Below are 23144 nucleotides of genomic sequence, written 5' to 3'. Positions count from 1 at the left end.
GAAATCAGTTTCCTTCCTATTTTGTGAACCTGAAAATAGTGTAGTCAGCATTTTGTTGGCTCTTGTCTTACTGCTTCTTAATATTTCCACTTGTTACTAAACCAGTGTTGTGGGTTTAATACATTTTTTAAAGACTTTATTTATTTATTCATGAGAGACACACAGAGAGAGGCAGAGACACAGGCAGAGGGAGAAGCAGGCTCCCTGCGGGGAGCCCGATGTGGGACTTGATCCCAGGACCCCGGGGATCACGACCTGAGCCGAAGGCATATGCTCAACACTGAGCCCCCCCAGCTGCCCCCCAGTGTTGTGGTTTTACTCCTTAGTACAAAACTCCATCATGCTTTCACGTGTAGGAAGAGACCTTCACGGATCTGCCAAGTTGCCCTGATGCAGAGAAGATGCCCCTGGGAGTTTCCCTTTTGTTTCAGGACTTGAAAATTGGATAAGCTCAAGTTTTTGGCTTTAGCAATTTCTTGTGAAAAGCTGACCTATTGTCAGAGCTCTGAATGCTGCCTTCCTGGTATTAGGAAGACAAAGTCCAACTTTAGGTGAATCTTAAATTTGCCAGGCACTGGGATATTTTATCATTGGCTAATTATTGTTAACAGTATTAACAATGCCTATGATGCAGGGACTATTCATATCCTCATTTTACATCTAGGGAAACTGAGGCACAGGTTGACTGGCGTTTTCCAAGTGTGACTCAGATATAAATACAGAACACAGATTTATTTTTTAAATGGCTGTATGGTTTTATCCATGTCCTCTGCCTGAGATGACGGGATTTCTATTCAGGAAAAGCAGTATAAAGTTTTCAGGAAGTTAGTTCATTTAAAGACAGCTGGTGAACCCAGCTACAGCAGAAGCTGTAAGAGGGCAGAAGTACTCAGAGTGTGTGGGCCTGGGCAAACTGTTTTTATGGGGATCCTGTCTACATAAGCAATTTGGGGACTTCCTCAAATCACTGTTTCAGCACCATTATGGTGACCCAATTTCACATGATCCCACACAAAAAATTCAACTCTTCTACCAGGGGGTCATCTAGAAACCAGGTGGCCCCATAGATGTGGATTCTAGAGCTCTCTGGGGTATCTGGTTGACCTTGTGCTCTGAAGAGAAGAGATGGGAACCAGCTGGTTCTGGCCAGTTGGGGGGATCTAGCTTCCAGTAGCCAGAACCCATGCAGGGTCCTGCATGTGCTTGGGACACCCCACCATATGGTACTGCTGCTTCCAGGTACTGGAAGGGGGACTTGGAAAGTCTAAGAAAGCACCCCAAAGGAGGGCCATGGCGTGGTAGGGTGGTCATGAAGCACAGCACCCGGGGCAGGGATCCTGCTTCCCTAGGGCTTAAAGGTAGTGCTGACCAGGGGATGAAGTTTGAACAATATTAAGACTTACATAGTGATTATTTTCAAACCTCTGATAACGAAAGGGCCCGAGGAAGAAAAGCTGTTGTAAGGGAGAAGTCAGCTGGAAAGTTCTAGTATTTACAATATCTAATTATGCTTGTGGGTTTGGTAAGAGAGATTTTTTTTTAATTGTGTAAAATGTTTAAGCAAATAACTGCTTTTCCTTTCAAGTGACCAGCTCAGCCTGGCTGGCTGTGAATGCTCTGAAAGCCTCGGTGAGCTGGCCCAAGGTGGACATTATCAGTCGTCTTTACCTAGATGCTACTTCTAAACAGCTATAGAGAGAGTATAGCAGAGCTGCAATGGGGGGAGCTGGGAGAGAAATGGGCGAAGCCAGGATGACCTCGTGGCTCTGTGGCTTTGGACAAGTGGCTTCTGCACCCCAGCGTTAGATGTAAAATGGATCGCGTCTACCTCCTGGGGCTGAGCTGAGGATTGAACATATTCTGAGAATGTGCACGCACACGCGCACACACACACACACACACACACAAATTTCCTTGTGTGAACTCAAAACATAAAGGGTAAATTTGAACAGCCTCTCTAGAGAAGAAAAGATACACCAAAGCAGCTGTTGCTTTCAACTGTTTTATTGCTAAACTATCATGATACAAGCCGTATAAAAATACTTTACATATAGCAAAAATAAACTACATTAAACTGGAGATTAAAAACATTTTGCATAGGAATGTGATGTATTCAAACTTCTTTAACAGTCAAGATTTCGAAAATCCTAAGCCTTCTAGCACCACCCCGTTGGAGAGCATTCTTTGTATTTGTTAGAGAACTAATTAGGGCGTTGTCAACATTTCTCCCCTCTAAGGGCTGTAGAGGCAATGGGAGTAAGGAAGGTTCTTTAACAAGATGCTCAGGATGCTAAGCTTGTTCTAACCAAAGCCTCTGTCTGCTCGAGCCAATCGCAATGCTGAAGGCACCTGCTCTGCTGGAAACAGTGGCCTTTGCATCCAAACCCTGAACCAGGCAGGCGTTTGGTCTGCTAACAGCCGCATCAAGGCAGAGTGTTAAATGATTTTTTCCAGCACCCAGCACCCCATCTCCTTTTCAGAGGGGCTTGCTTTAGGGACTATCTCTAGCTTACCAATCACAGAAACGTTTGTTTTTAAACAAACTGAGTTAAGATGGTGATGGTGGTTGTAACTCCAGGTACTCCTGAAAGCTGAGGGTAATTGATGTTTGCAGTCCCGGTTCTGTGTGATCCTTCTGTAGCTGGAATGCAGGAAAACACTTGCATTGGCTGCTTTGGCTCCATGAGATTTATTACCCAAGCTCCAGGCTTGGGAGATGGGAGGTTAGGATGTGTTGGGTGGTACCTGCTAAAGGGTTATCCCTCCAAAAAAATGAGTGCAGGAAAGTGTAGCCCAGCTTATCAAGAGTGTCACAACCCCCATGCCTCTTGTAAACATGAACAAAAACTGTTAGCCGGACCTCTGACAGTCTTTCAATTCTGGACAATAGAAAGCACTTGGAAAGTGTTTGACATGAAAATAAACACATTCAGCCCTCCCTTTAGTTCAGAGTGACAAGTAGAACACATCAGCTTCCAATCTAAATGTGACAGCTCCCACACTGGCCAAGGCTGGCTTCCTGAGACCGACGTCTTGGCTACTGGATGTAAACAAGAAAGGCCACATCAGTGCTTCCCAGTTTCTAGAAGGAATCAATCTGATTCATCTAGGGTGTGTCTATGCTGGAAAACTCTGCAGGTCCTTTAGATAATGCGTATGGGGGTTACCTACCAGGATTTGGTCAGCTCTGTAAACATGAGCCTGCCCTTAGGGTTCTGTGAACATTTTCCAGAATCCCATCACAACACAGGCAGTTTTGTTTTTAAATCAAAATCACCTCCTGGACTACTGCTTTGGGGGATCTCAACACTTCATAATTCTCCTCCGTGACCAGAGGAAGGCTCAGAGCTGAAGTCCGTGTCCTCTCAAGCAACAATTAGAAGGTTCCTTCTTCTACAAAGCCATCCCTTACTCCAGAGACACTTTCTTCTACGACTCAGGTGACTCGACAGACTCGGAGGTGGGTTTTTGTGTTTTGCTTTGGTTTGTTTTTGCTTTTTGTTGTTTTTTTTTTCTTTTTTTCTTTTTTTTTTTTTTTTTGCTAGAATGAATTACAAAATTTCAAGAATACATCATTTCCCTTAGGGGAAAGAAATCATCAATGTATGTAAAAAGTAACACTTGAAAAAGATTTCAACCATTTATAAATATTTTCTGATTCCAACAGGGGGTGTTGTGTGATATTTTCAGGACAGATAAAAAGCATAAAAATACAGATAAGAAAATAAAATTTAATAACCTACTAATTTGGATCGCTCTTATATATTATCAAGCAGCAGTATTTTTGTACAATACAGGAAGACTTGCAAACTTTGGAAATATACTACATTCAGCAACACGGTAGATTCCTGTTGGCAGTGCTACATATTTACATTACCTTGGATGTAGCAAGTGCAAACCTCGACCTGAGATCCTTCTATCACGTGCAACACACACATCTTTACCACTTAGACATCCTTATTTTCTCCTTCTCTTAGAGGATCTTATTGCCTCTTCCCAGACTGAAAAATATTTCATGAGCAATTCTTCTTGGCAAAACTTCCTCCTGGCAATTGTTACCGACCCAACTTTCTTGATAGCTGTCGGCTCCTGATACACATTCTCTTACCTGTTTAGGTCTCAAACTAATGCTTTGGTTTCTCTTTCCTTTGTTATTCGGTAGAGTTGTTTATGAAAGTGCTTCCTCTACTATCCAGCTAGGAGGTCTTAGAAAAAGCTTGTGCGTGCATTAGACACACACACACATGTACATATGTGGATCCGTACAAGTGTCTGAACTAGCGGGAGGCCCTGTTGACCGACAGAAGACTGATGGAAAACACGTTAGCCCTTGTTCGGCCCATCCACATACGATGAAGCAGAGCAAGTTTGCTACAATAGCAGGAAGGCACTTGGGTAGAACATTCAGATAACCAAGGAAAGGCCAAGTTCCCTCATGTGCAAAAAAAAAAAAAAAAAGTTCCTAGCCAGGTCAAGTGAGACCAGATCACTCACCAAACACTTAAACTCTTCCCCAGGAAAGTCAATATTGCTGGAGAGAGAATGCTTTAGGTAAAGCTGCTGGTATAAGGAGTCTTTTTATTAGGAAGAATTTCACATCCCACAAGCTCTGCAATGACAAGTTCTTACTGGCATTTTGTATGGAAGAGGATTTTGCCAAACTTTGTGCTTGAAGAGAGGTCCCCAGCTGTTGGGGGAAAATAAAAGCTAGGTCTTGATTGAAAGGTCACAGCCGGGGGTGTCCGGTCCTCTCTCTGGAGCACCAGGCCCACCACTGGGCCGTAGTCACCGAGCCTCAGGCTCCTGGTCAAGCTATGAGCAAGGTTTAACCTCTATGTCACCTTGACAAGAAAGCCAGGACTTGGAAAACCCACAGCGAGCCCTTAACGGCCACAATTCTCTTCCTGGGCTCCTACCTGGCAGATTTGCAGACTGAGAAATCCCTAAGTGGAGCCTTCCGAAGAGAGCCAGGAATATTTACATTCTGTGCTGATTTACTGGGGAAGAAACCGAATGGCGGAAAAGGAATCCCTGGCTTGTCCCGGGGTGCCCGCAATAAATGCAAACAGGAACACCTCTGTGTGATGAGAACTGCCCCTGCGGGCAACTTTTGAGAGTTTTGTGTGTTTGCAAAAACTGCACCAAAGGAGGAAGACTCTTGAGGACTCGGTGTGTGCAGGGGAGACAAGTGGGGAGAAGATCCCCATATGACCAGTCTGGGCAGAGCTCCTTTCAAGTGAGGGATGCACGTGGGCTGATTCTCTTCGATGCAGAAGCAGCAGCTAATGCAGACAGGTCTTGGGGCGGGGGCGCTTTAAAAGGGTGCAGGTTAAAAAAAAAATAACCAATGAACTTTGGGGCTAAAGCCTGAGCTTGTTGTCTCACTTTAAGTCTAGGCCTGCGAGGGAATTCACCCCTTGTCGTGGGGGAACCCACTCAGAGAAACACTTAGGCCTGCCAGTTGCCTGATTTCACACTTCACAAAAAATACCTGTGCTGTTTAATTTTTTTTTTCTTTTTTTCTTTTGCTTGCTGTAGCTCTTCTACGATTCCTTCTCAACATTCAATGCACATGCTGGAGATTCTCCTTCACTAGTTTATGGAAAAGCAGTCTGGCCGCTAGGAAGAAGGCAAGCGAGATTTAGCAGAAAGCCACTGGGTTGCAGGGCTGCGGAAGACGGGCGCTCGCTCCAGGGCCCGGGGTCCCTGCTTCCAGTCCCCACGGCTGGCTGCAGGGGTGACGGGCAGCTGGCCCCGAGAGCTCCTCCTCCAGCCACCCGTAGCCAGCTTTTTGCAGCGGAGACCAACATAAAAGCGTGGACACATGTCATAACTTAACGCTGAGTTTGAACAGGTAATGTCGTGGGGGGGCGGGGGGCCAGAGCGTTTTTGCTTCAGGAGAAAATCGAAAAATAAGGCTGGAGCCGTGGCCCGACCGCGGCCTGGGAGAGGCAGTCGGTCCCTAAGGGTGACAGTCCGGCTGCTGTTTTGCTTCGGCCTGGAAGCCAGGCTCTCGGGTCACGTTCCTTTGGTGGCTCTGTGGGAAAACTCCTTTCCTTCAAAAGGTACAGGAGCTGTATCTGTGACCTGGAAAAATGAAGGCAGGGCTGGGGTTTAATCACGGGGCCCACGTCTTCCATTCCCCCACCCCAGCCCGCGCCCCCAGCTCCGCTCTCGCCGTCCTCAGGGCCGCTCCAGCGCGCTGTCTTGTTCAGAATGTGGTTTTGGTCAGCAGGCACTTAAGGTTTGGACGGGACACCATGAAAGTCAACCGAGATGCTCTCTGGGATTTAAGACACAAATCAAAAGGCAGAGTGTTCTCTCTGGTGTGGACACCGAGAGGTGGCGAGCTCCTGAATCGAGTCAGCTTTCTGCCACAACCGTGTCCCGCGGGTGGCCTCCGGGCCGGGAGATGTAACAGGAAAGGAAACAGAGGTGAGGGCAGTGGAAGGCTCCAGGGGGTCAGATACGGAAGGTGTCTTGCTAATGGCATCTTCTACGTCTGATTTCTGGCGGGAGGTCCTGAAAACTCCTTCCTGATAATTTCATTAACTACAAGAGAAAAGAGAAAGAGAAAGGGAGAGAGAGAGAGAGAAGGGGCGAGTGAGCGGGCGCCAACAACACGGATCCGATTAGCTTTCTAGAACCTAACAGCAATGGGGCTGTTTTGTAAAATGCGCTTAGGTTCGGATAAAACCTCTGGACGATTCTTAACATGAGACATGCCTTCCTCTGCTTTTTTTTATCCCCCTGGATGATAATACTTGGTGCTACCGGCGATAGTGAAGGTAACTTTCACAAATCCTGGCAGAAATAGAGCTGGGCCAGAGGGCGGGTTCTCAGGATGTTCGGTCTCTCTGCCGACCACCCCTATTGTAGCATCCAGAAAATACCTACTATGTGACGAAACCATAGTTGACCCACAAAGCAGGCGGCCTTTTAGAAAAGCAGCTAGGAATTCCACCAAGGCTAGCCATCAGGGTAGACCATCCCTCTCGGCACAACCAGGAATGCCCCCCCCCTCCACTGGGGAAGGATCACACGGGGAGTCTTCTGAAGTGGGGAAGGGCCTCCCAGGGGTCTGGAAAATTCGGCCACCCCCTCCCGCAGGACTGTGTAATGCCTAGCAGGGAACCAGGGGATGGTGGGATGCCCACCCCTGGAACCAGGGGATGGTGGGATGCCCACCCCTGGCATCAAGAAGCTGGTTCTCTCTTCCCATCTTGCGTCCCTTGTCCAGGGCCCTGGTCCCTGTAGACAAGGCAGCAAAGGTCTGAGAAGGTGGAGCTGGGACACAGGCTTCCTTTGATGTTCTTGGTAAAAAGTGGCTCTCGGTGACAGCCCAGACCCAAGGGAGAGGTGTGTGCCTGCCCTGAGGGGTGTATCCACCGCCGTGTGGGCCTCAGGGCAGCTGACTGGTCCCAGGGGCAGGAGAGGAAAGGAGGGAGGCCCCTCTTGGCTTCCAGGGAAGGTCACCCAGGGTCCCCTGCAGCCCTTCCCCACCTCCTCCTCCAGGCTGTTTCATTTTCATCTTGCTTTTCCGTCTCAAATGGTGAAGACTTGCTCCTACTCTCCCCAAGTTTGAGCTGAGCCCTCCTAGGGCCCTCCTAGGGCCAGGCTGCCTTCCCCAGAAGACCCCTGCGTGGACCAGTCCGCCAGCCCTGACGTGCGAGGAGTGTGGACGTCCACTGCCTTAGAGCCACCAGAGGCACATCTGACCTTTGGACCCCTGCTCCCAGGCGGCGGGACTTTACCTCTCTGTGCCTCATGCTCTCCCTTTTACAGAGGACGAGACCAGCAGCATGTCCCGATTAGTCCCGTTAGGCGTTGAGGCCCACACAAGCTCCTGGGCCCTGCCTGGTAAGCACCGGTAGCTGTGATCTCACTAGCCCCAGGCTGTGGGAACACGTGCCTGGTGCCAGTGGGTTTTGTTTTGTGCTAGAGCCTGGGCGACCACCGCTCTCTGCTCTTCAGAGACAAGGTGGGCATTTGGGTCCTGCAGCCAGATAGCTCCAGGCTTCGAATCCCATCTCTACTGCCGCTTCGTTTGCTAAACCTTGCCTCAGTCTCCCTGTCTGCAAATCGTTTATAAAAGTTACCTTCCTTCTAGGGCTGTGGAGGAGCTTAGATAAGCTCTTGCAAGTGATGAAAATAGTAGCGTGCCTCGTGTATGGCAGGTGTTGGTAGCATGGTGTGCGCTAGACACACGTATTGGATGGGTAGCGGTGTGTGTGAATGTGTACATCAGAACAGCAAACTGTGGATCTATTGGGAGTGACTCAGAAGATGAATTCAGATTGAGTGAACCAACATTAATTGGGCACTTACTGTATACCAGGCACCAGCTTAGCTGCCTCCCAGGAGCCCTCAAGCAGGAACCCAAGGAAGACTGGCCACCCCCACAGGCCCACCCTTCTGTGACCCCTGCCGGGGCCTGGTAAGCAGGGAGGCAGGAGTGAAAGCAGAGTGCCAGGGCGGAGGTGGGGTCAGCGCAGCTTCATGCAAAGCTTTTCAAAGCCCGGATTCTGAAGGGCTTCCTGTTTTCTCAATCTAGGAAACCAGGGGAGTCAATCCTTAATGGAAACGTTCCATAGCCTCGGCTTTCTAAAAATATCTGGGAGGCAGCGAGGCTGGCACTGTGGCCCTCACTAAAGGGTCGTTTCCCTTCTCAGAAGGCAGGGGCCGGGGTGGGATGGAAGGCAGGAGATGCGTCAAGGAGGCAGGAGTGGCTTTCCCCCTGCTTTCTGGGAGCTACTTTCAGGTAGAAAAGCTAATAGCTGCGTCTGGAAAAACTCTGGAGACCATGTGCTTAGCCCTTCATGGGGGTGTGGGGAGGCAGCTGTGTTCTCAGGTCCCGAAGGGAGGCCTGCTCAAACCCCACAGAAACCTCTCTCTGGGTAGAGGAACCTTCTCTTGCTCAAACCTCAGAGCTTGCTCTCCTGGCTGCGAATAAGGAGAAAGTTCTGTAGCAGAAGTGCCAGCTGGGCCCCGTCTGTCGGGGAGCTGAGAGGGTCTCTGCTCCACTGCTTCCTCCAGAGCCGGGTGTCCTGCCTGCAGGAGGTGTCCCTTCGCAGCCAAGGGTATCGGGGGAAGGAAGAAGAGTGAGCGAGGCCACCCTGCCCTTTGAAGCAGTTCCCTGGCGCTCACCATGAAACCCCTCCCGTGGTCCTTCCCCAGCTTCTGTCCTCATGGGGAAGGGGGCTCCTGGCTGCCCTGTAGCAGCTCATTCTCGGGCCCTGGCCTCACTCCCTTGCTCCCGGGCCCCACCTGCAATCTGGTGCCAGCTCCCTTCCCCCCTCAGCTCCTGCCACTGCTCTGCCACGTGGGCTTCCACCCGCACCCCCTAGGTCTCTGACCTGGCTGCCCACCCCACCCCCGGCCCCCAAGGCCTTTCTCCTCACTCCTCCATTCAGAGCTCTGCTCCCTCTCCTCCGGGAAGGCCGCCCGCCCGGGCTCCGCAGTGCACGCCCCTAGCCCCCCTCGGTGGCACTCTCCCCTCCATCTTCTCCATTCATAGGTTCCTGCAATTCACCAGATGGGGTTTTGTTCAAGTTCTTGTTGAACAAAAGGGCTTCAGGGCATAGGAAGTGCTTGCTGACACTGAACCCCTTTCTGCGCTTCCCTTTTCTGGTTAAGCAGCCTCAGGTCATACTGACCCACTGTGGGCTTGGTCCTCAGCTCTGACTGAGGTCTGAGTGCTGGATTCTGTGTCAGCCCTCTACGTTTCATTCATTCAGTAAATGTTTTGAGCATCCGTCCTATGCCTATCTCTATCTTTCCTCCCCCCCCCCTTCTCAAACTGGGCCACATGCATTTCTCCAAATAGTCCCTCCTCTCCTTGTCCCAACCCTAACTTCCCTTCTGCCCCTGTTCCGAAGCCACCTTTTCATGGAAGCCACCTCCCACTCCTACCCTTGGGCCAGCCCTCCTTCCAAAAGCAAATCTTGAATTCTCATAATGCTTTGCTCACAAACTCCTGGGTCAAGTTAGTTACCTGCATCCCCTGCACACAGCAGGTACCTAATGCATGCATCTCAGCTCCCCCATGGGGATCCCATACTATCAGCCTAGGTCATTTGGTCTGGGGAAGCTGATTTTCCTCTGTCACCCAACTGACAAATGGGTTACCAGTCTATTATTTGTCTGGAGCCTTTTCTCTACGAGAGAATGTAAGCCATTCGTATTTATTGAAGGTTAGCTGTATCAGGCACTGTAATAAATGCTAGGTTTTTCTTACACTATACCTAGTAATATACCTTGTTTTATAGGTGGAGATAGGCAGTCACCAGCCAGACAAGGTGATGGGATCAGGATTAGAACTCAGGACCCCTGTATCAACCTGAACACTATGTGGCTACACAATTGACAAAGAGACTGTGCTACTAAGTTCAGTAGTCATCATCTTTCCTCTGTGACCCTGGAGTCCTCAGTATTGTGTGTGTGTGTGTGCGTGTGTGAGAGAGAGAGGAAAAGGTAAGGGCAACCTGTAAGTGCACAGCAGAGGCCATGTGCTGAGTGGTTAGGGCGGTCACCAAGCATCACTTTCTCAGAACACTATTGAGGCCGATGGTGTTGACTCTACCACAAGCACCCCTGACCTCTTGTCACCCTTAGAACGAGGCTTTGTGTTGAAAACACTGATGAACCTCAGGGTGATTTCTAAGCCTGAGACCTAATGGTGAAACCAGGAAAGGAAAAAACTGACAGATGTTAAGTATTTACAATTATTCTTTTCTTACTTGATTTTTTGGAGTTTTAAAGAGAAAACTGTGTAACTATTCTAATAAATGGCTGTAGGCATAAAAAGAAAATACGAGGGATCCCCAAACTTTGTCTATAAAAGGCCAGATAAAAATATTTTCGGGGCTGCTGGCTAGATGGCCCTTTACTCAACTGCTCAGCTCTGCCGTTCTGGTGTGAAAGCAGCCACAGACGGCATGTGAGCAAATGGCCAGGGCTGTGTGCCAATAAAACTTTGCCACAACAGGCCAGGGGGCTAGATTTGAACAGACCAATTACCAACTGGCCCGAGACTTCGTGTACCAACCCCTAGTATATACCAATGGCAGAGAAGAACAGGAAAAGAGTGTTTTCTGCACCTACTGTTGGGGAGTAACAACTGCAGAAGCCAATGCCGCCTCCTAGCGTTGTTCATCCCACAATTCTAGGTGTTGATTTCCAAGAACTTGGGTTTCTGTTAGCATCTCACTCTGCCCTAGGGATTTTCTGATCCATATGAAGGGATGCATGCTGACTTTCTCCTTTCAGCTGAGCTCAGAGGTTCTCAAACTTCACCATGCAGAAGAATGTCTGCTCGGGGTTGCATACAGAGAAAACCACACGGATATACGCTAGGTGTAACTGAAAGGTCTGGTGAGCGTCCTTTTGACTCTAGGCCGTTCCCCCTTAATTGCTGACTTTGGAACTTCATCCCCCGAGAAAGCAACAACAGGAAGGAGTGGAGAGACCCCATCCTGCTTCTCTCCCAAACCTCAAGCATGTTTTCTAAAATCTGGTTAGATCATGTGAGTGCCCACGAGAGTCTGGGGCCAGCCACAAAGGCCACAGCCAGAAAGACACTCCTCAAGCTTGGATGGGAACTGGGGAGGCTACATCCTCTAAGGCCAAAGAGGCTGAAGAGCCAGTATGGGTGCAGCCCCCCACCCCAATTCTCCTCCATCCCCTCCCACAATGCTTTGCAAATTCGCTCCCAAGACTCATGCTTGGGGCGAGAAGGCCGGATCAGAAAGCACAGAGAGTGTGCTCTAGGTCCTTCCGCCTCTCATCCCAGCTGCTTGTGGGAGAAGCTGCTCCAACAGCCAAGAGTGAGCACCAGGCCTGTTTTCCCCACTAGGCTGCAGAAAGGGACTAAGAAGGAAAAAGTGGCCCTTGGCCTGGGGCCTTCTCCTGTGACTCGATATCAGAACTGAAATGATTCGTCCTCTGAGAACAGAACTTTCCCAAGGCTCTGCTTTTGCTTCCTAAGTAACTTCCCAGCCATCTCTGCCTGTTTCGTGGGCACCTGGGAAACTCTAAAGAACTTTCCAGAGGGGCCAGACTTCAGAAACTTGGTGTAAAAGACAAAAAAAAAAAAAAAAAAATTGACAGGCCTACAGCTCCAAGCCGCGGATGAGGTCTGAGAGCTAGATGTTGGTAAATCCTCCTGGGGCCCTGAAGATCTCAGCTGGCTTGCCAAAATTCCCAGACCTCTGTAAGTTCAGAAGCATCATCAAGTGCTAATACCAGGGAGGGGAGAAGTCCGTTAAAAAGGCCCTTTAAAGGCTTTGGTTAAGTGCCTTATAGTCTGAATTTTTGTCACCCTGACTCCTGGATGTGAAGCCCCCAGGAGGGAGTCTGGCACCCGGCGTCCAGCAGATGTTCACCGATGGTGTCACTGTTGGAGAAGGTGCCAGGGCAACACCCCCTTCCCCACTGCCCCTTTCCTGCCACTACTGGAAAGAGCCCACCCTCTGGGAACCATGATTCTGGGGTGTCCACTCCCCTGCGTGTGCTGATGGTGAATATTTCTGTGCTTCCAGAGTGGGCCGCCAGTGTGCTGCCGCCGTGCTCTTCTGGGCCTGGCTTCGATGGAATGGGCCCGCTGTCTCTGACAAAGGGGCCATTCAGAAGCCACAGCCCAGCGAGCCGGGGAGATGTGAGGAGGCATGTAACCCAGGGATACCGCCGGCTGACTTCGGGGGACTGCTCATCCCATGCTGGGCGCTGCGTGCGCTGATTCTAATCAGAACCTCAGAGCATCCAGTAACAGCAGTAGCATCTGAACAGCTGAGACACAGAAAGGTAAAGCAGCGGCCTCACGGCCCATGGGGAGCCTCCCTACCCCTGTGCTGGAAGGTCTGCATTAGCCACCAGGCTCCTCTCGACGCAGGCCCAGAAGCCAGAGTCAGCTGAGGTCGATCTAATGCCTGAGGCTGGCTCAGGGGCTCCGCTGAGCTCAAAGGGAAAACCAGCTCTACCCTGGATGGACCCAGCACTGTACCCTTTGAGAGTAGCTGCCCGGCTCTTTGGCTCTACCTGCCTTCTCTCGCTCCCCAGTGCAGAACGCCCCACCTTTGACAGTCTGTCTTAACTGGATACGCCAAACAAAGTGTACAGAACCAGAAAGGAGCTGGTCTGGTGCAGGAGCAGAACTTTCAAACGTAGGAACGTGACCTGGGAGAGGGGACGGGGCCTCTGGGAGAACATGCAAATTCCCAGAGCCTCCTCCCCACCTCCGCCCCCAACCCTGAGCTCCAGCCTCCCAGCCAGTCTCAGGGATGTCCCCCAGGGGTGTCCCCTCACAGAGTGGTGGGGTCCAGCCCTTAGAGCAGGAAGTGGTGTCTGTGAGGACGGGTGGAAAAGCTTTCTTCTACTACAAGTAATTCAAGTTAAGGAAACACACAGCTGGAAAACAAAAAGAGAAGCAGAAGATGTCAATTACCTTTCACTTTGATTTCTCGGATCAAAGATCACAGTCATTCTGTTTCATAATATGTTTTGTATCCAGCTAAGGTGTGTGTCTATCAGCTCTGAAAAAGATTTGCAAAACCATTTTTGAGAAGAAAAAAAAAATCACCTTTGACCTCTATTACGCTTCCATCTCATGTTAATATCATCCATTTACTGAGTATCCCTTAGCCTCGGGGCCACTCAGAACCCAGGACAGAATGTCACCCTCTGGGTGCCGTTGAAGCCCACATCCTGTATCACCTTAACAACTGTGCCAGAATTAACCCCAAACCAGTGGAATAGTCACTGAGAGGAGGGACTCTGTGCAAAGAAATGAGGGTCTCTGGGATCAAAGGGCATCAGTAAGGTTTTGGTGGGTTCTTTTTTTTTTTCCTAAGCTAGACAAAACGGCCCTGCTGCCTGTCTGCCCTGGAGTTGCGAGTCAGGGCCAACTAAAGAGAAAAAATTTTAAGACGCTAGCTTCTGCAAAGAAAATGAGAATTTCATGAGAAATCTACTCAAATGTAATCCTCCTTCGGGCTTTTATATATGCTAAGTTTGGCCCCTGTCTCCTTCTTACAAGTGATATAACCTCAGTGTGCATGCAAACTCATAAGGCTGCACATTTTCTTCCTGTTTTTTTTTTTTTGGTTGACAATTTATAGCCGCAGCCCAGTCAGAGCACTGAAGGCCCCTAAAAAGAGTCCTGAACAATCCACATTACCATTCTGTTAGATCACTTTTTTCTCTTCAATTTTCTAGAGTAATACACTCCCCTGTGTAGCCGTCTATCATGTCTAGATTTCCAAACCACTCGTTCTCTCGATCTCCTTTAAATGGCCCAAGTCCGTTTAAATGGCCAGGGTCTGTTTTGAGTGCCTGAAATTAATTTCTTGCAGGAAGTGCCTCAATTTTTACTAGGTGCAGCTTTATTAAGCATCGGTAGGTAAACCAGGATGCTCTTGAGGGAGAAGCTGGGACGCCCTGACATGTCCCTTCAAGGCGGAGACCACTGAATCATGAGAGCTCGCCAGCACTGGTGCAGTTATAGGGCTTGAACGCCCTAGTGTTGGGCTCCAGGGGGTGGGCTGGGGCTGGTGCAGGACCAAGTACCCAGCTCCCCCCTGCTCCGCTGTAGTTGCGGTAAACACCATTTGGACTGTGCATTGCAGGCGGTCTCCTGAAGGAGAAGGCCCCCTCCCCCCCACGCTTGGGTGGCTGTGGCCCTACAGCAGCTTCCCCACTGTGCTTCCCTCTCTGGACTACACTGTGGCTTGTTCCACACCCACGAGCAGAAGGCACCGTCAGACCATTCACTAGGGGCCTTAAAATACCACCTGTATCCTGACCATGTTTTCAGCCCCAGACCTCACCCTTGGACTTCAGACGCAAACATCTAATTGCCCACCAGGCATTTCAAACTGAACAGGGCCAAGGTCGACCTCCTGAACCTCACTCCCGCTCCCACTGCCCACCCCATCCCCAAATGGCAGCCCTGTACCACTTGTTCCCACCATAGGAAACCTACTGCCTTCCTCTGGTTGTTCGGGCCAATCTTGGTCACAGCCCACATCCCTCCAGATGCAAATGCTTCTGGATTTACCCTCAAAATACATCCGGAAACGAGCAGTCTCTACCACCTCCTGTCTCGATCACTGTCTTGGCCCCTCCCCCTGTCTCCCTGACCCTGTGCTGGCCTCTGCCCAGCAGCAGGTGGACCTGTTGGTACCGAAGGCAGAGCAATTGGCTCAGTTGCTACTCCCAGAAAAACCTGCTCAAAGGTGCTGTCGGGGCCAGGAGGTGTTTGCTCTGTCCATCTACGCCCATTCAGGGAGCGCTTAGGAGGATCCGGTACCAGCACAGGGCCAAGATCCCGTGCTTGGAGCAATGAGCCAAATCTAGGGGAAACCCCAGGAACGATGCCCCTAAGACCAGCCAGCCAGTGCCCAAGAAGCCAGCCCTGCTCGGTCTCCACTCCCTACTCCTCGTCAAGAGTGTGCAGAGAATTTATAAAGCATCAAACCAACTGGCTTGTGTGCGGCCTTTTGAGGTACAGCTTCCTGTTTAGTCATGAAGTTTCGCTCTTTAATTGTCTGTTTCTTGGTGGAAGATGGAGGCAACAAGAGGAGAGGAAGGGCCTGTTTCCATACAACTTAGACTCCAAACTCTCCTCACGACCCAGCCACCCCCACCCCCTTGGCCTGCTCTCCTCTCCCACAGGCAGCTACACAGGGGCTGTATTTAACTCACACGGCTATCTCTGGGGATTGGTAGTGGGATGCCCATTGCTCAGATCAATCACTGAGGTGTAGAAAGGTGGGGCAACTTGGCCAGGACCAGCCCCCTGTGCTGGGCAGAGCTTGGTAAGGCCCTCGCTCCCCGGGCGTTAATGCCAGGCTCCCTACAGTGGGAAGATGGTCAGGGGGTCCTGGGAGCTGTGTTAAAATTCAGACTGGCATCTGGAGCCCTTGGAACAAAAGCACCCTGGCAGGGACATCCATGTTGGTCTCGGGGCCTCTCGCTGAGCCCCAGGGTGGGGAAAAGAACACCTCCTGGCAAGGCTGCTGTGTGGATTAAATAAGAGGTTCTGTTTGACTTATTGGCAAGTATTTATAAACTCCGCAATATAGTCTCCTAAAGAAGAGAACGGGGAGAGGATGTGAAAGGAGATGGAGACCTGGCCTAACCATCTTCTCCAGTAACCAAGAACATGACTCTATTTTCTTATGTGGTTCAAGAGGAAGTAGGTTCCTTTGATCAGTATGACTGCTCTGGCCAGTTGTAATATGGAGGGAGACGGCGAGAGAGTAGGCCATTGTTCCGAGTTACCTGGGTAACATCCACAAACCCTCCCAGAGCCGAGGAGTGGGGCCTCTGGTCCTAGAATCATTGCCCCAGTTTGTGGTCTTTTATGAAGGCCACAGCTGAAGACCTACACAGTGATGTTGCATTTTTACAACACTAGGCACAAATCGGTGAACCATTCCACTGGTGCTGTGGATTAGATGGTCATTGAGGCTAAGGGTCAGAAGTGCTTCACTGATTCAACAACACTAATAACTATCACACAAGCACATGATATCAACAGATAAAGTGCAAAAACACAGACCCAAGAGTCTGTCGCCTTGACAAATCATATAATTAGCATCCAGTCTCATGAAAGCCCATGCATGCATCTCTAAGTGAGGTGGAATTAGATGGGAAGTCCTGTGTGCATCTGTCATGGAGCCGGTAGGAATTAGAGACGGGTCCAAGGTGCATTCAGTTTGATGGTTCTACAATGAAAACACTGGTGTCCCTCCCAACCGCAGTCACAACTACCACCATCCTACTCATTTTCTACTTTTCCCAGGGTTACACATCGGCTTACAATCTTGAGAAAAACAGCTTGGACGTGCTCTGAGCTAAGCTGCCATACAAGGAAGGATTATCCAGCCATTGAAACTCAGACCTGAGCCGGGTTTGCCCCTGCTGCCCAGTCCTTTTCTCCAATTCAGCAGAATTTCTTCTGATTTCATGCAGCTACATTGCACCTCCCCTGGCGAGCAACCACACGGCTTCTAAGGTAGCAACCACAGGCAGGAAAGCATTCTAAACAAACCACGGCTTGCTTCCTTGTCCTTCTGCCATTTCATCATGGCCTTGACCCCAAACCTCTGCTGAGAGGCATCAGCCACAAAGCAAGCATTGCAAAATAAATTGTTGCCAAAACAGAAGCAAAAGAAAAGCACTTGTTACTACATCCAGTTGAGATTTGGGAAAGAAACAGCGATCCAAACCCACAAATCAGCCTGTGACCGCAAATGAGATGATAAAATAAATACCTAATTGTTTGGGAAGCCATTTTTCTCTTTGGGGGTTGAAGGAATTAGCCAAAAACTTACGCTAAGACATCTGAGTGTATTTCTCCTTGCTTCCGTGTGAGCTATGGGATGGAGGCCAGGGTTCGGGGGTGGGTTAAACAGGTGGGAGCAGGAAGAGGCATCTCCCTCCTGGGCCCCTTTCCTCATGTCAGGGAATGGCACAAAACTTCCCCATGGCCTCTCGGAGGTGGCCCAAAATCTCCGGCCTGGTTCACAAGACCCTCTGCCTTCAAAGACCAGCATGGCCCTCGCTGCTTGGAAAGGACTCACTGCATATTCATTGACTCTTCCAGCTGTCTCCACCTCACTCTCCAGATTATTCTGTGTCCTCCCATCTCTGTCCTGACCAGCTCAGAGCACAATCTATCCCCAAGAGGAACACCCTTCCCTCACAAACACACACATCCACACATCTCCAAAGCCCAACATAAGCCCATGACCTGTAAAGAGGCATCCCACCACTTCACACTCTCTTCCACCATACCTTCCCCCGTCTTGCACATTTTGTCTCGAATCCCCCAGAAGATTTCAACCATGTCTGCCTCCCTCTCGCTTGGGTTAGTGTAATACTTGATTGACCTAAAGACTGGGCCTCCTGAGGGTGGAGGCCTGGCCCCAGGTTCACCTGACAAGTCCTCACTCTAGGGCCCAGCCCTGGGAAAGCCCACCTGCCTCGGGGAGGGAGAGGGCAAGTGTGTGGCTAAGAACCCTCTACCTTCCTGGTTCAGCCAAGGGCCTGTGGGGTAGGAGACAGCAAGATAAATGAGGGACCGCCCCCCTCCACCCCCAGCCGCCACCCCAGGCCACCCAACCCACACATTCCAGGCTCAAGAAAGCAATTAGCTTCTAGCGAAGAAATTTTGCCAGGTCTGAGCAGGGACCGAACCTAGTCCTAAAGTTCTCTGAGATTCACAGGTCCGGCTCAGGCACTTACTGCCCTCAGCTCAAAGGCTGTCCAAGAGACCGGCAAGGACCCTGTGTGTGACATTATACCATGTGTCCCTAAGATACGTGCAGACAGAGCCCCAACTCTTGGCTCATCCCCTCCATCAAGCCCAACCATGAACTGAACTGTGTCCCTCAAATGGCTCTGTTGAAGCCCTATACCCCTCAATGTGATGGTACCTAGAGATGGGGCCTATGGGGGTGACTGGAGTTGATGAGGTCGTCAGGGTGGGACCCCCATGATAGGATTTGTACCTTCATCCCAAGAGATAGCAGAGAGCTTATACACTCACTCCCTCTGCCTTGTGCCAACACAGCAGGAGGGTGCCCATCTCAAGAGCGCTCTCACCAGAACCCAATGGCGCTGTCACCCTGACCTCGGACTTCCAGCCTCTAAAACAGTGAGGAAAATTAATGGCAGCCTGAGCTAAGATAGGCCTATAAGCACTATTCTGCAGAGCACCTTCCTCCCCTGTATCTCCATTGAAGCTCACATGTCAGGCACCTGCAGAGAAGCAGCCAAGTGTAAGTGACTGTCCCAGGTCACAGGGCTGGTCCGTGGCAGGATGTGACCAAGGAGCAGATGCTGCTGCTATGGCCCAGTGTTCCCACTACCACCACACCTTCACGCAGCCCGGCTCTGGATCCAGAAGGGCCCCCTCCTCGAGATATGCAGCAGGATGCCACTTCTCTATCTACACCCCACCTCAAATGCCACCTGGGTCCCCCGGCCCAGAGCCCCTTCTCCCCACTCTACTGTCCACTGATATCACAAATGCAGCCTTTCTCTGTCTGGTAAGGCTGTATAAGTCTCTGAGGGTGGGGGCTGAGCTCCATGGACATGGATGGGGGGCTGGCACCCCAGGGCGGACTGCCAGGAAAATACACTACTGGGGGCCAGAATCATGGGTCCAGATCCCTGCCTGACACACCCTGCCACAGACTGGAGGCCGGCCCCCACTCCCCGCACCTCCCCTGTAAAAGGTGGGCGATGGCTGTTCCTGACCATCCCTGAGGGGATCGATGCATCAGCACATAACAGGTGCTTCCAACAGCGTGTGGCACATACTGAGCCCCCTGCAGATGTTGAGGGAACGTGAGCCAATCATTTCACTTCCCGAGGCCCAGCTTCCTCATCCGCAAAATGGGAATAATAACACGTAACCCAGAAAAGTGCTGTGCTATGAATCCAGTTGGCACAGTGCAGTGCCACGCTAACAGCGTGTCTGCGCCGCTCCCCCTCTGCTTGCTTGCATGCATTTGCCCACCACACAGAGAGCGTTTGGTTAACAGACGGAACCGATTGGACAGCCACCCTCTTTCACCAAAGCACTTTCACCCTGGCAGCTATTTCTGCATCTTCAGAGTGGGTGGGTCTGAGGTCAGCCGTGCTCTCAGAGATGCGTTTTCACATCCTGCCGAGAGGGGCCCCTCTGGGGCCACCCTGCACGGTGCGCTGGCTGTACTGGGCCTGCGACATGCAGAACAGCCCTCTGAGTCACCCACACTCTGCAAACCAGAGGGCTCCGGAAGCCAGCCCAAGCATCAGGCCCGCACAGCACCCAGCCACCCAGACATGTTACCAGCAAGACCTAGGAGCTTCCGAGAAAGATGCCACGCCGCAGCAAACTGTCCCCAGCTCTCAGGATGAGTAAACATGGCAGGACTGAGGCTCGGGTTCTGAGTCGGAAGCCAAGGTGCTAACTGGGAGGAGGGCATGTCATTGGCAGATGGGGAAGACAGGCCGGCTTGCAGCCAAGATGGGAATTCTTTTGCAATTATCACCTGGCAGCCAGAACCTGCTTCTTTGGATGCAATTCTGAGCAAAGACTGGTCCCTGGGATACCCCGACTTTCAACAGGGTTGCACAGTGAAAAGTCACTCGTGTCTATTGGAGGGAAAATGTTGTTCATTCAAGTTAAGTGGGGGAAGTGAGCTGTAAGAAGCAGAGAGGCCTGGCCCCCTGGGGACCACAATGTCAAGCATAGGGCACGTGTCTCAAGAGTGACACGGTGCTAGCACATCACAAGACTGGAAACAGAGTGAGGCCCAGGGCTCAGAGAGAGACGATGGCTTCCTCAGGTATGATGGGAGGCATCCAGCTTGTTCCTATTGACAAGATTCTCCAGCAAAAGAGGAAATTTTAAGCTCACATCCCACAAAGCCACCAGCAACCTGTGTTTCTAGACCTAATGGAACCCAAGCCTTCCCATGCTGTCGATCTGATTCTGGCTTTGGGTTCTGGTGGCCACCTGCAGGGCACATAAGGCAGTCTTTCTCCAAAGAAAGCATAACTATCTTAGCCTCCACGGTCAGGGGCCTGATGGGGAAATCCAGGTGACCCCAGAGGGTGACGGGTGAATGGCTGCCAGACTGCCAACTATCCACAGCAGGAGCCTGGGTGCTGGAGATACCCACTGGATTCCACTTTGATGGACTTTCTCCAGCTGGCACTAACCCACTCTTGGGACCTAGCGGTCTCCCTTGGCCCCGAGAAAGTCCACCCCTTTAAGATCAAAGAGAATACATTCTCTTTCTCACGATCCTCTGAGCCCCGCAGCCCACCTTCTTACACTCTAAATGCCGCAAGCATACACCCCAGGGCCTTTGTACTTGCTGTTCTCTCTCCCTAGGATGCTGTGTCCTTAGATATCTATAAGCTCTCTCATTGAGCTCTCTGCCCAACGTCTCCTCCTCTGGGATACTTCCCTCTCCTGAAACAGCAGGCCTCCGTGCTACCTACCACTCTCTCTTCCTGGCCCCCTTGCTTTGCCTTTTTTCACAGCACTTAGCTCTACTTGGTTCTATTATTTAGACTGTGAGCCTGATGAGGGCAGGGCCCTTGAGCCATTCTGTTCATGCAGTATCCCCTGGAGTGACAATAAATAGCTATTGGGTGAATGAATGATTGAATAGAAGGAAAAGATGGATGAATAAACTCCGCTCTGAGTACTGGCAAACCCAGTGCTGACTTCACTGAGGCAAAAAACACAGACTAATATAATGCTTGTCCCTCAGAGCAGATCCCAGGAGAAGCAGTGACATGTCATGCTTTGCTGTCATAAGGGAGAAGCCAAAGCCTCTGAGCTTTGGGTCAGGCTGTCACCCACCTGGCTCCTTCTAACTAGTGAAATCCTGCCTCAAAAGTCTCGTGGGGCCCACATCCCCCTCCGAGTACCAGGCGTGGACAGAATAAGCCGACAGTAAGCCGCAAATGGGGTCAAGACAAGGACATGGAATCTGGAACCTCAAATCTTTCTTTACCACTAAGTCTGACTTAAAGGGTGAAAAAACTATTTCTTCACCTGTGAACATCTCTATCCTGAGTTCATTTTTTTTTAAAGATTATATTTATTTAGGGATTCCTGGGTGGCTCAGTGGGTTAAGCATCTGCCTTCAGCTCAGGTCATGATCTTAGGGTCCTGGAATCAAGCCCTGAGTCAGGCTCCCTGCTCGCAGGGAGTCTGCTTCTCCTTCTGTTGCTCCCCCCACTTATGTGCATGTGCTCTGTCAAATAAATAAATAAAATCTTTTTTTAAAATGTCTTTTACAGGTTTTATTTATTTATTTGACAGAGAGAGAAAGCACAAGCGGGAGGTAGGGGTTAGGGGGAAGGGAGAGGGAGAAGCAGGCTCCCTGCTGAGCAGGGAGCCCGACTCGGGGCTTGATTTCAGGACCCTGGGATCACAACCTGAGCCAAAGGCAGACATTTAACTGACTGAGCCACCCAGGCGCCCCTTGAGCTTCTTTCTTTCTTTTTTTTAAGATTTTATTTATTTATTCATAAGAGACACACACACACACACACAGAGACAGAGACAGAGAGACAGAGACAGAGAGAAAGAGGCAGAGACACAGGCAGAGGAAGAAGCAGGCTCCATGCAGGGAGCCCGATGTGGGACTCGATCCTGGGACTCCAGGATCACACCCTGGGCCAAAAGCAGGCGCTAAACCGCTGAACCACCCAGGTGTCCCTTGAGCTTATTTCTTAAGCCAACTGGGACATGGCTAGAAACTGTCTGTGGAAAGACCTTTCCAAGAGGCAGGTTTTGAGTAGTGCATCCGCAGGAAACCAGAGACACTTAGGCATGAGAGGGTCAGCCTGCCCCATTAAAGCCCTCCATCCTCCTGGCCCTAAGCACACATCCACTGAGGCCGCCAAGCTCTGAGTAGGGAGGCAGGTTGCAGGGCAGTCGTGAGTGAGCTCAAGAGGTATACCCTAGCCCACATGGCAGGGTTGGTGGCCAGGAATGACGGCAAACCCTTGGGTGAGCTGGCTCTGTCTTTGCTCCTGTTACGAAGGAGGACTTTGAGCAGGTTCTAGCAAAACTCCACAAGAATTCAGTACTGTACAATAGTTGCTTTTTTCCTGTTTGAGCCAGACATCCAGCGATCTGAAGTCGATGTAAAGATTCAACGCCATCCCGTGGAGTCTGACAAACCGACTCTTCCGTGTCCACAGACACGCCAAAGCCCCCAGATAGCCAAGACACTTCTGGAGAACACAAGCTGGCGACTGACCCTACCAGAAACCAAGACTACCTCCAGAGCTGCTATTATCAAGAACTGGGATCGGGGACAGACAAACTCATCTACGGAACAAAGTCGAGAGATCAAGAAGCAGCCCACGCTTACACAGAAATGATATTTATACCAGCGCCGGATTACAGGCCTGTGGGGAGAGGAGGGACTTCTCACCGGATGGTCTGGGCCCATGACTTATCCACATGGAAAACAATGAAATGAGAACCTTACCTTGTACTGGACACACAAACAGTTCCAGGTGGATTACAAACTTCAGTGTGAAAAGGAAGACTACAACATATTGGAACACAATATAGGAGAAGCTCTTTCAGGCATCAGGGTAGAAAAAGCTTTCCTAACCCA

The 23144-nt window shown here is 50.6% G+C and overlaps 1 protein-coding gene across 7 annotated transcripts in view; it reads right to left on the bottom strand.

The window, feature by feature from the left end:
• Positions 1–1988: 1988 nt before the first annotated feature.
• Positions 1989–23144, bottom strand: part of NFATC2 (nuclear factor of activated T cells 2) — a 161552-nt gene continuing 140396 nt past the window's right edge. For 4 of the 7 annotated variants that reach the window (XM_041733059.1, XM_041733060.1, XM_041733055.1 and 1 more), the window contains exon 10: positions 1989–6552. In XM_041733059.1, coding sequence (XP_041588993.1) covers positions 6497–6552 — 56 coding nt within the window. In that variant the 3' untranslated portion in view covers positions 1989–6496. Of the gene's footprint in view, positions 6553–13441; positions 13530–23144 lie in introns of all 7 variants that reach the window. The other 3 variants (XM_041733056.1, XM_041733057.1, XM_041733058.1) reach the window with 3 other exon arrangements.

This window comes from Vulpes lagopus, chromosome 18, assembly GCF_018345385.1.
Source record: "Vulpes lagopus strain Blue_001 chromosome 18, ASM1834538v1, whole genome shotgun sequence".
In the NCBI taxonomy this organism is placed as follows: Eukaryota; Metazoa; Chordata; class Mammalia; order Carnivora; family Canidae; genus Vulpes; species Vulpes lagopus.
The sequence above is the reverse complement of the archived record's forward strand: the minus strand, read 5'-3'. Positions and strand labels throughout refer to the sequence as shown.